This window comes from Crinia signifera, chromosome 6, assembly GCF_055691185.1.
Source record: "Crinia signifera chromosome 6, ASM5569118v1, whole genome shotgun sequence".
In the NCBI taxonomy this organism is placed as follows: domain Eukaryota; kingdom Metazoa; phylum Chordata; class Amphibia; order Anura; family Myobatrachidae; genus Crinia; species Crinia signifera.
Genome location: NC_139222.1, coordinates 291,996,405 through 292,010,360, shown reverse-complemented (window position 1 = coordinate 292,010,360; position 13,956 = coordinate 291,996,405). Strand labels below are relative to the sequence as shown.

Genomic DNA, 13,956 nt, shown 5'->3' with positions numbered 1-13,956 from the left:
GGGCAGAGCTGATACACGTGTACACACCGTTATATAGTTACCATGTGACGTGTAGGGGCAGAGCTGATACACGTGTACACACCGTTATATTCAGTTACCATGTGACGTGTAGGGGCAGAGCTGATACACGTGTACACACCGTTATATTCAGTTACCATGTGACGTGTAGGGGCAGAGCTGATACACGTGTACACACCATTATATACAGTTACCATGTGACGTGTAGGGGCAGAGCTGATACACGTGTACACACCATTATATACAGTTACCATGTGACGTGTAGGGGCAGAGCTGATACACGTGTACACACCATTATATACAGTTACCATGTGACGTGTAGGGGCAGAGCTGATACACGTGTACACACCATTATATACAGTTACCATGTGACGTGTAGGGGCAGAGCTGATACACGTGTACACACTATTATATTCAGTTACCATGTGACGTGTAGGGGCAGAGCTGATACACGTGTACACACCATTATATACAGTTACCATGTGACGTGTAGGGGCAGAGCTGATACACGTGTACACACCATTATATACAGTTACCATGTGACGTGTAGGGGCAGAGCTGATACACGTGTACACACCATTATATACAGTTACCATGTGACGTGTAGGGGCAGAGCTGATACACGTGTACACACCATTATATACAGTTACCATGTGACGTGTAGGGGCAGAGCTGATACACGTGTACACACCATTATATACAGTTACCATGTGACGTGTAGGGGCAGAGCTGATACACGTGTACACACCATTATATACAGTTACCATGTGACGTGTAGGGGCAGAGCTGATACACGTGTACACACCATTATATACAGTTACCATGTGACGTGTAGGGGCAGAGCTGATACACGTGTACACACCATTATATACAGTTACCATGTGACGTGTAGGGGCAGAGCTGATACACGTGTACACACCATTATATACAGTTACCATGTGACGTGTAGGGGCAGAGCTGATACACGTGTACACACCATTATATACAGTTACATGTGACGTGTAGGGGCAGAGCTGATACACGTGTACACACCATTATATACAGTTACCATGTGACGTGTAGGGGCAGAGCTGATACACGTGTACACACCATTATATACAGTTACCATGTGACGTGTAGGGGCAGAGCTGATACACGTGTACACACCATTATATACAGTTACCATGTGACGTGTAGGGGCAGAGCTGATACACGTGTACACACCATTATATACAGTTACCATGTGACGTGTAGGGGCAGAGCTGATACACGTGTACACACCATTATATACAGTTACCATGTGACGTGTAGGGGCAGAGCTGATACACGTGTACACACCATTATATACAGTTACCATGTGACGTGTAGGGGCAGAGCTGATACACGTGTACACACCATTATATACAGTTACCATGTGACGTGTAGGGGCAGAGCTGATACACGTGTACACACCATTATATACAGTTACCATGTGACGTGTAGGGGCAGAGCTGATACACGTGTACACACCATTATATACAGTTACCATGTGACGTGTAGGGGCAGAGCTGATACACGTGTACACACCATTATATACAGTTACCATGTGACGTGTAGGGGCAGAGCTGATACACGTGTACACACCATTATATACAGTTACCATGTGACGTGTAGGGGCAGAGCTGATACACGTGTACACACCATTATATACAGTTACATGTGACGTGTAGGGGCAGAGCTGATACACGTGTACACACCATTATATACAGTTACCATGTGACGTGTAGGGGCAGAGCTGATACACGTGTACACACCATTATATACAGTTACCATGTGACGTGTAGGGGCAGAGCTGATACACGTGTACACACCATTATATACAGTTACCATGTGACGTGTAGGGGCAGAGCTGATACACGTGTACACACCATTATATACAGTTACCATGTGACGTGTAGGGGCAGAGCTGATACACGTGTACACACCATTATATTCAGTTACCATGTGACGTGTAGGGGCAGAGCTGATACACGTGTACACACCATTATATACAGTTACCATGTGACGTGTAGGGGCAGAGCTGATACACGTGTACACACCATTATATACAGTTACATGTGACGTGTAGGGGCAGAGCTGATACACGTGTACACACCGTTATATACAGTTACCATGTGACGTGTAGGGGCAGAGCTGATACACGTGTACACACCATTATATTCAGTTACCATGTGACGTGTAGGGGCAGAGCTGATACACGTGTACACACCATTATATACAGTTACATGTGACGTGTAGGGGCAGAGCTGATACACGTGTACACACCGTTATATACAGTTACCATGTGACGTGTAGGGGCAGAGCTGATACACGTGTACACACCATTATATTCAGTTACCATGTGACGTGTAGGGGCAGAGCTGATACACGTGTACACACCGTTATATACAGTTACCATGTGACGTGTAGGGGCAGAGATGATACACGTGTACACACCGTTATATACAGTTACCATGTGACGTGTAGGGGCAGAGCTGATACACGTGTACACACCATTATATTCAGTTACCATGTGACGTGTAGGGGCAGAGCTGATACACGTGTACACACCATTATATACAGTTACCATGTGACGTGTAGGGGCAGAGCTGATACACGTGTACACATCATTATATACAGTTACCATGTGACGTGTAGGGGCAGAGCTGATACACGTGTACACACCATTATATACAGTTACCATGTGACGTGTAGGGGCAGAGCTGATACACGTGTACACACCGTTATATACAGTTACCATGTGACGTGTAGGGGCAGAGCTGATACACGTGTACACACCATTATATACAGTTACCATGTGACGTGTAGGGGCAGAGCTGATATGTACACACCATTATATACAGTTACCATGTGACATGTAGGGGCAGAGATGATACACGTGTACACACCATTATATACAGTTACCATGTGACGTGTAGGGGCAGAGCTGATACACGTGTACACACCGTTATATACAGTTACCATGTGACGTGTAGGGGCAGAGATGATACACGTGTACACACCGTTATATACAGTTACCATGTGACGTGTAGGGGCAGAGCTGATATGTACACACCATTATATACAGTTACCATGTGACGTGTAGGGGCAGAGCTGATACACGTGTACACACCATTATATACAGTTACCATGTGACGTGTAGGGGCAGAGATGATACACGTGTACACACCATTATATACAGTTACCATGTGACGTGTAGGGGCAGAGCTGATACACGTGTACACACCGTTATATACAGTTACCATGTGACGTGTAGGGGCAGAGATGATACACGTGTACACACCGTTATATACAGTTACCATGTGACGTGTAGGGGCAGAGCTGATATGTACACACCATTATATACAGTTACCATGTGACGTGTAGGGGCAGAGCTGATACACGTGTACACACCATTATATACAGTTACCATGTGACGTGTAGGGGCAGAGCTGATACACGTGTACACACCATTATATACAGTTACATGTGACGTGTAGGGGCAGAGCTGATACACGTGTACACACCGTTATATACAGTTACCATGTGACGTGTAGGGGCAGAGCTGATACACGTGTACACACCATTATAAACAGTTACCATGTGACGTGTAGGGGCAGAGCTGATACACGTGTACACACCATTATATACAGTTACATGTGACGTGTAGGGGCAGAGCTGATACACGTGTACACACCGTTATATACAGTTACCATGTGACGTGTAGGGGCAGAGCTGATACACGTGTACACACCATTATATTCAGTTACCATGTGACGTGTAGGGGCAGAGCTGATACACGTGTACACACCATTATATACAGTTACATGTGACGTGTAGGGGCAGAGCTGATACACGTGTACACACCGTTATATACAGTTACCATGTGACGTGTAGGGGCAGAGCTGATACACGTGTACACACCATTATATTCAGTTACCATGTGACGTGTAGGGGCAGAGCTGATACACGTGTACACACCGTTATATACAGTTACCATGTGACGTGTAGGGGCAGAGATGATACACGTGTACACACCGTTATATACAGTTACCATGTGACGTGTAGGGGCAGAGCTGATACACGTGTACACACCATTATATTCAGTTACCATGTGACGTGTAGGGGCAGAGCTGATACACGTGTACACACCATTATATACAGTTACCATGTGACGTGTAGGGGCAGAGCTGATACACGTGTACACATCATTATATACAGTTACCATGTGACGTGTAGGGGCAGAGCTGATACACGTGTACACACCATTATATACAGTTACCATGTGACGTGTAGGGGCAGAGCTGATACACGTGTACACACCGTTATATACAGTTACCATGTGACGTGTAGGGGCAGAGCTGATACACGTGTACACACCATTATATACAGTTACCATGTGACGTGTAGGGGCAGAGCTGATATGTACACACCATTATATACAGTTACCATGTGACATGTAGGGGCAGAGATGATACACGTGTACACACCATTATATACAGTTACCATGTGACGTGTAGGGGCAGAGCTGATACACGTGTACACACCGTTATATACAGTTACCATGTGACGTGTAGGGGCAGAGATGATACACGTGTACACACCGTTATATACAGTTACCATGTGACATGTAGGGGCAGAGCTGATATGTACACACCATTATATACAGTTACCATGTGACGTGTAGGGGCAGAGCTGATACACGTGTACACACCATTATATACAGTTACCATGTGACGTGTAGGGGCAGAGATGATACACGTGTACACACCATTATATACAGTTACCATGTGACGTGTAGGGGCAGAGCTGATACACGTGTACACACCGTTATATACAGTTACCATGTGACGTGTAGGGGCAGAGATGATACACGTGTACACACCGTTATATACAGTTACCATGTGACGTGTAGGGGCAGAGCTGATATGTACACACCATTATATACAGTTACCATGTGACGTGTAGGGGCAGAGCTGATACACGTGTACACACCATTATATACAGTTACCATGTGACGTGTAGGGGCAGAGCTGATACACGTGTACACACCATTATATACAGTTACATGTGACGTGTAGGGGCAGAGCTGATACACGTGTACACACCGTTATATACAGTTACCATGTGACGTGTAGGGGCAGAGCTGATACACGTGTACACACCATTATATACAGTTACCATGTGACGTGTAGGGGCAGAGCTGATACACGTGTACACACCATTATATACAGTTACCATGTGACGTGTAGGGGCAGAGCTGATACACGTGTACACACCATTATATACAGTTACATGTGACGTGTAGGGGCAGAGCTGATACACGTGTACACACCGTTATATACAGTTACCATGTGACGTGTAGGGGCAGAGCTGATACACATGTACACACCGTTATATACAGTTACCATGTGATGTGTAGGGGCAGAGCTGATACACGTGTACACACCGTTATATACAGTTACCATGTGATGTGTAGGGGCAGAGCTGATACACGTGTACACACCGTTATATACAGTTACCATGTGACGTGTAGGGGCAGAGCTGATACACGTGTACACACCATTATATACAGCTACATGTGACGTGTAGGGGCAGAGATGATACACGTGTACACACCATTATATACAGTTACATGTGACGTGTAGGGGCAGAGCTGATACACGTGTACACACCATTATATACAGTTACCATGTGACGTGTAGGGGCAGAGCTGATACACGTGTACACACCATTATATACAGTTACCATGTGACGTGTAGGGGCAGAGCTGATACACGTGTACACACCATTATATTCAGTTACCATGTGACGTGTAGGGGCAGAGCTGATACACGTGTATACAGTCACCCCCATACATGTCTACATATTATATAAACTACACTTGCCTCGCGAGTCGCCATCTTGTCACTAAGTTGCTCCGCCTCCTCAATGTCTCCATTTTTAATGGCTTGATCCAAAGTGTCCTCGAGACGTGACTAGAGACAAAAGAAAAAAAAAAGTGAAACTCCTCCTCCTACGCAGAATGTCCGCTTCCTCGCTTCACAACACAGAGGTAAAAGAAGCGGTACTTGGGGCAAACAACAAACTACAATTCCGAAAATAGAGGGTCCCTTGATCTGCTCTTCCCACTTACCTCAAACCTGCAATATCTCGGGCAGGATTTATACATTCATGTAGGAACGAAACATCATTATTGTCATCTACACACAGTGTGTATCACTCCGCAGTATCAGAGGAAGCGACCCCGATACCTACGCCGGGTGACATAGTCGCTGTGTACTAGTGCGAGATAACAGAAGGACGACACAGACAAAAAAAAAACTACGCCGGGTGATGTAATTATGTACTAGTGCAAGATAACAGGGGGATGACACAGAGAGAAAACCCCTACGCCGGGTGATGTCACTATGTACTAGTGGGAGATAACAGGGGGATGACACAGACAGGAAACCCCTACGCCGGGTGATGTCACTATGTACTAGTGGGAGATAACAGGGGGATGACACAGACAGGAAACCCCTACGCCGGGTGATGTCACTATGTACTAGTGCGAGATAACAGGGGGATGACACAGACAGGAAACTCCTATGCCGGGTGATGTCACTATGTACTAGTGGGAGATAACAGGGGGATGACACAGAGAGGAAACTCCTACGCCGGGTGATGTCACTATGTACTAGTGCGTGATAACAGGAGGATGAAAGACATGAAACCCCTACGCCGGGTGATGTCACTATGTACTAGTGCGAGATAACAGGGGGATGACACAGAGAGGAAACTCCTACGCCGGGTGATGTCACTATGTACTAGTGCGTGATAACAGGAGGATGAAAGACATGAAACCCCTACGCCGGGTGATGTCACTATGTACTAGTGGGAGATAACAGGGGGATGACACAGAGAGGAAACTCCTACGCCGGGTGATGTCACTATGTACTAGTGCGTGATAACAGGAGGATGAAAGACATGAAACCCCTACGCCGGGTGATGTCACTATGTACTAGTGCGAGATAACAGGGGGATGGCACAGACAGGAAACTCCTACGCCGGGTGATGTCACTATGTACTAGTGGAAGATAACAGAGGGATGACACAGACAGGAAACTCCTACGCCGGGTGACGCGGCCACTATGTACTAGTGCGAGATAACAGGGGGATGACACAGAGAGGAAACTCCTACGCCGGGTGATGTCACTATGTACTAGTGCGAGATAACAGGGGGATGACAGACAGGAAACCCCTACGCCGGGTGATATCACTATGTACTAGTGCGAGATAACAGGGGGATGACACAGACAGGAAACCCCTACGTCGGGTGATGTCACTATGTACTAGTGCGAGATAACAGGGGGATGACACAGACAGGAAACCCCTACACCGGGTAATGTCACTATGTACTAGTGCGAGATAACAGGAGGATGACACAGACAGGAAACTCCTACGCCGGGTTATGTCACTATGTACTAGTGCGAGGTAACAGGGGGATGGCACAGACAGGAAACCCCTACGTCGGGTGATGTCACTATGTACTAGTGCGAGATAACAGGGGGATGACACAGACAGGAAACCCCTACGTCGGGTGATGTCACTATGTACTAGTGCGAGATAACAGGGGGATGACACAGACAGGAAACCCCTACGTCGGGTGAGGTCACTATGTACTAGTGCGAGGTAACAGGGGGATGGCACAGACAGGAAACCCCTACGTCGGGTGATGTCACTATGTACTAGTGCGAGATAACAGGGGGATGACACAGACAGGAAACCCCTACGTCGGGTGATGTCACTATGTAGTAGTGCGAGATAACAGGGGGATGACACAGACAGGAAACCCCTACGTCGGGTGAGGTCACTATGTACTAGTGCGAGATAACAGGGGGATGGCACAGACAGGAAACCCCTACGCCGGGTGATGTCACTATTTACTAGTGCGAGATAACAGGGGGATGACACAGACAGGAAACCCCTACGTCGGGTGATGTCACTATGTACTAGTGCGAGATAACAGGGGGATGGCACAGACAGGAAGCTCCTACGCCGGGTGATGTCACTACGTACTAATGGGAGATAACAGGGGGATGACAGACAGGAAACCCCTACGCCGGGTGATGTCACTATGTACTAGTGAGAGATAACAGAGGGATGACACAGAGAGGAAACTCCTACGCCGGGTGATGTCACTATGTACTAGTGGGAGATAACAGGGGGATGACACAGACAGGAAACCCATACGCCGGGTGATGTTACTATGTACTAGTGCGAGATAACAGGGGGACGACACAGACAGGAAACTCCTACGCCGGGTGATGTCACTACGTACTAGTGGGAGATAACAGGGGGATGACACATACAGTGAACCCCTACGCCGGGTGATGTCACTATGTAGTAGTGCGAGATAACAGGGGGATGACACAGACAGGAAACCCCTACGCCGGGTGATGCCACTATGTACTAGTGCAAGATAACAGGGGGATGAAACAGACAGGAAACTCCTACGCCGGGTGATGTCACTATGTACTAGTGCGAGATAACAGGCGGATGACACAGACGAAACTCCTACGCCGGGTGATGTCACTATGTACTAGTGCGAGATAACAGGGGGATGGCACATCATGAAACCCCTACGCCGGGTGATGTCACTATGTACTAGTGCAAGATAACAGGGGGATGACACAGCAGGAAACCCCTACGTCGGGTGATGTCACTATGTACTAGTGCAAGATAACAGGGGGATGACACAGCAGGAAACTCCTACGTTGGGTGATGTCACTATGTACTAGTGCGAGATAACAGGGGGATGACAGACAGGAAACCCCTACGCCGGGTGATGTCACTATGTACTAGTGAGAGATAACAGAGGGATGACACAGAGGGGAAACTCCTACGCCGGGTGATGTCACTATGTACTAGTGCGAGATAACAGGGGGATGACAGAGCAAGAAACCCCTACGCCGGGTGATGTCACTATGTACTAGTGCGAGATAACAGGGGGATGACACAGCAGGAAACCCCTACGCCGGGTGATGTCACTATGTACTAGTGCAAGATAACAGGGGGATGACACAGCAGGAAACCCCTACGCCGGGTGATGTCACTATGTACTAGTGGGAGATAACAGGGGGATGACACAGACAGGAAACCCCTACGTCGGGTGATGTCACTATGTACTAGTGGGAGATAACAGAGGGATGACACAGACAGGAAACCCCTACGTCGGGTGATGTCACTATGTACTAGTGAGAGATAACAGGGGGATGACACAGACAGGAAACTCCTACGCCGGGTGATGTTACTATGTACTAGTGCGAGATAACAGGGGGACGACACAGACAGGAAACTCCTACGCCGGGTGATGTCACTACGTACTAGTGGGAGATAACAGGGGGATGACACAGACAGGAAACCCCTACTCCGGCTGATGCCACTATGTACTAGTGGGAGATAACAGGGGGATGACACAGACAGGAAATCCCTACGCCGGGTGATGTCACTACGTACTAGTGCGAGATAACAGGGGGATGACACAGACAGGAAACCCCTATGCCGGGTGACGCGGTCACTATGTACTAGTGCAAGATAACAGGGGGATGACACAGACAGGAAACCCCTACGCCGGGTGATGTCACTATGTACTAGTGGGAGATAACAGGGGGATGACACAGACAGGAAACCCCTACACCGGGTGATGTCACTATGTACTAGTGGGAGATAACAGGGGGATGACACAGACAGGAAACCCCTAAGCCGGGTGATGTCACTACATACTAGTGGGAGATAACAGGGGGATGACACAGAGAGGAAACTCCTACGCCGGGTGATGTCACCATGTACTAGTGGGAGATAACAGGGGGATGACACAGACAGGAAACTCCTACGCCGGGTGATGTCACTATGTACTAGTGGGAGATAACTGGGGGATGACACAGACAGGAAACCCCTACGCCGGGTGATGTCACTATGTACTAGTGGGAGATAACAGGGGGATGACACAGACAGGAAACCCCTACACCGGGTGATGTCACTATGTACTAGTGGGAGATAACAGGGGGATGACACAGACAGGAAACCCCTAAGCCGGGTGATGTCACTATGTACTAGTGCGAGATAACAGGGGGATGACACAGACAGGAAACCCCTACGTCAGGTGATGTCACTATGTACTAGTGGGAGATAACAGGGGGATGACACAGACAGGAAACCCCTAAGCCGGGTGATGTCACTATGTACTAGTGCGAGATAACGGGGATGACAGACAGGAAACCTCTACGCCGGGTGACGCGGTCACTATGTACTAGTTAGAGATAACGATGGGTGGGGGGCGGACGACACAGACAGGAAACCCCTACACATGATCATTCACCTTTTTCAGGACCTTCTGGCACACCGGAGGCTCCAGGTGGTCATTGTTCCCAAAGTACTTCTGCAGAGTGTCCAGAGGGGATATCTTCTCCGGAGCTGGGCTAGACACAGGACAAGAGCATTTATACAATGTCCTAACAGGTCAGTCATCATCATCATCATTAATATTGCCCCCAATAAGGCAACTCTCAATACCTTGGGTCCATCTTCAGATCTCCTGGCTGTTGGCGCTTACGTTTTCCTAGTAAGAAGTACAAGAGACAGGAGGTCAGGACAGCGGCACATTGCTGGCTGTGGTCACATGGTATAGACACCAATATGTATTACACAATGATCACAGGACATCCTAGAGAACCCTCTTGGGGCAATTATTCCCCTTGGATTTTATAATTATACGCTCAGTAAAACATAGAAAGCGAGTGAACCCCACCATCAGCCGGATGGCAGAGTGGCAGGCAGCCTGGGTGCTGTAACATTGAGGATGATGGTATGTAACAGCGAGGTACATTGCCACATGGGCTGCGTTACCTTTCCTGCGCTGCGCCCTCCTCTCCCTGCGCACACACTCGGCTTGTAACTCCTGCCGCTTCCTCTGTAGATCCAAAAACTTCTGCAAATAAAACATAAAACAATTTAGTAACATTACACATACAACGGGATCAGTGATGGAGGGATAGTAACGCAGGACGGGATATGTTGGAGACAGGATACAGTAGTGTACAGGGCCGGCGTGGGGGTGACACGGGGGGGGCTACAGGGCCCGCTTGGGGGTGACACGGGGGGCTACAGGGCCCCGTGTGGGGGTGACACGGGGGGCTACAGGGCCCGCGTGGGGGTGACACGGGGGGCTACAGGGCCCGCGTGGGGGTGACACGGGGGGCTACAGGGCCCGCGTGGGGGTGACACAGGGGGCTACAGGGCCCGCGTGGGGGTGACACAGGGGGCTACAGGGCCCGCGTGGGGGTGACACGGGGGGCTACAGGGCCGACACGGGGCGAGGCTGCAGGGTCCACGTGGTGGTGACACGGGGGGACTGCAGGGCCCGCATTGGTGTGACACGGGGGGACTGCAGGGCCCGTGTGAGGGTGACACGGGGGGTACAGGGCCGGTGTGGGGGTGACACAGACTGGTACAGGGCCAGTGTGGGGGTGACACGGGGGGGCTGCAGGGCCCGCATGAGGATGACACGGGGGGGGGGGTACAGGGCTCAGGTAGGGGTGACAGGGGGTACAGGGCCGGTGTGGAGGTGACACAGTGGTACAGGGTCAGTGTGGGGGTGACACAGGGCCGGTGGTGTGGAGGTGACAGGGGGTACAGGGCCGGTGTGGGGGTGAAACAGGGCCGGTGGTGTGGGGATGACAGGGGGAACAGGGCCAGTGTGGGGGTGACACGGGGTACAGGGCCGGTGTGGGGATGACAGGGGGTACAGGGCCGGTGTGGGGGTGACAGGGGGTACAGGGCCGGTGTGGGGGTGACAGGGGGTACAGGGCCGGTGTGGGGGTGACAGGGGGTACAGGGCCGGTGTGGGGATGACAGGGGGTACAGGGCCGGTGTGGGGATGACAGGGGGTACAGGGCCCGCATGAGGATGACACGGGGGGTACAGGGCCAGTGTGGGGGTGACACAGTGGTACAGGGCCAGTGTGGGGGTGACACGGGGGGGCTGCAGGGCCCGCGTGGGGGTGACAAGGGGGGCTGCAGGGCCCGCATGAGGGTGACACGGGGGGGGGGGTACAGGGCTCACGTGGGGGTGACAGGGGGTACAGGGTCAGTGTGGGGGTGGCACAGGGCCGGTGGTGTGGAGGTGACAGGGGGTACAGGGCCGGTGTGGGGGTGACACAGGGCCGGTGGTGTGGGGATGACAGGGGGTACAGGGCCGGTGTGGGGGTGACACAAGGCCGGTGGTGTGGGGGTGACAGGGGGTACAGGGCCGGTGTTGGGGTGACACGGGGTACAGGGCCGGTGTGGGGATGACAGGGGGTACAGGGCCGGTGTGGGGATGACAGGGGGTACAGGGCCGGTGTGGGGATGACAGGGGGTACAGGGCCGGTGTGGGGGTGACAGGGGGTACAGGGCCGGTGTGGGGGTGACACGGGGTACAGGGCCGGTGTGGGGATGACAGGGGGTACAGGGCCGGTGTGGGGATGACAGGGGGTACAGGGCCGGTGTGGGGATGACAGGGGGTACAGGGCCGGTGTGGGGGTGACAGGGGGTACAGGGCCGGTGTGGGGATGACAGGGGGTACAGGGCCGGTGTGCGGGTGACACGGGGTACAGGGCCGGTGTGGGGATGACAGGGGGTACAGGGCCGGTGTGGGGGTGACAGGGGGTACAGGGCCGGTGTGGGGATGACAGGGGGTACAGGGCCGGTGGTGTGGGGATGACAGGGGGTACAGGGCCGGTGTGGGGGTGACACAGGGCCGGTGGTGTGGGGATGACAGGGGGTACAGGGCCGGTGTGGGGATGACAGGGGGTACAGGGCCGGTGTGGGGGTGACAGGGGGTACAGGGCCGGTGTGGGGGTGACAGGGGGTACAGGGCCGGTGTGGGGGTGACAGGGGGTACAGGGCCGGTGTAGGGGGGAGCACGCACAGTGACGCAGCTCTCGGACACCCCGGCCTCCTCCGCCGCCTGCTCCTCCTCCGCCCCGGCCTCCTCCTCCTCGGACAGGTCGCTCTCCCTCGCCCCGGCCGGCAGCAGCCCGCTCCACATCTCTGTCACTGTGTATCAGGTATCCGCCATGTACAGTACCGCCCAATAAGTGGGCGGGGCCACACGGCGAGCCAATGGCAACGACGTCGGAGCGGAAGAGAGGCCTGAACCGCTCACCGGAAGTGTACACTGTTACTATGGAGACCGCGGCATTACAGACCGGAAGTCCGGAACCTGTGAGTGCAAGTGATATAAATGCTCCCCCTGTGATCTCTGTCAGTGTCCGTCCTTTCCCAGCAGCACAGTGGCGGTGTCCTGTGACTCCCTGATGCACACGGCCGGCCTGGAGAGCGTTATACAGACCCCCATACTCGGCACTGTGGCGGGCAGCAATGGTGACCCAGGGCCACTCCCGACATTCCGGGTATCAGCACAGCTGTGGGGTCAGTAAGCCACACTCACATTCTGGAGGTCGGAGCCCAGGGCACAGCGAGGGTGCTACACGCAGGAACATCCAATACTACACACGGCCCGATGTATCAAGCTTCAAAAGGTGATAACCTGCCAGCCAATCAGCTCCTAACTGTCATGTTATAGGCTGGCTTTTAAAAATGACAGGTAGTAGCTGATTGGCTGGTTGTGTATCACTCTCCACTTTATCACCTTTTGAAGCTTTTATTTATTTAACTCGGGGAGCCCGAGGTGTGCTCCCACCACCAGTGCTGTGCCTACAAAGGCCCCGTTACTCCCCTAACCCCTCTCAGCCATAAGGCCGAAGAGGGAAAAAAGGGATCGGTGGGTCCTCTTTGCCGAAGCTTAATGAGACCCGCTTTCCTCAACCCCCGGAAGGGTCAGGACGGTGGGTCCTCCGCACCCGAAGGTTTGGAGAGACCCGCATTAGGCTTCCCTCCGCCTTGTGGCTCGGGGTTG

General features: G+C 51.8%; 1 protein-coding gene across 1 annotated transcript in view; it reads right to left on the bottom strand.

Moving 5' to 3' along the window:
* FAM204A (family with sequence similarity 204 member A) overlaps nucleotides 1-13,187 on the bottom strand; it is a 60,936-nt gene extending 47,749 nt beyond the window's left edge. Inside the window, exons 1-5 of the mRNA XM_083149937.1 lie at nucleotides 12,967-13,187; nucleotides 10,906-10,987; nucleotides 10,573-10,618; nucleotides 10,379-10,478; nucleotides 5,904-5,993 (exon numbers count right to left, since the gene is read on the bottom strand). Coding sequence (XP_083006063.1) covers nucleotides 5,904-5,993; nucleotides 10,379-10,478; nucleotides 10,573-10,618; nucleotides 10,906-10,987; nucleotides 12,967-13,086 — 438 coding nt within the window. The 5' untranslated portion in view covers nucleotides 13,087-13,187. The remainder of the gene's footprint in view (nucleotides 1-5,903; nucleotides 5,994-10,378; nucleotides 10,479-10,572; nucleotides 10,619-10,905; nucleotides 10,988-12,966) is intronic.
* Between the last annotated feature and the right edge of the window lie 769 nt (nucleotides 13,188-13,956).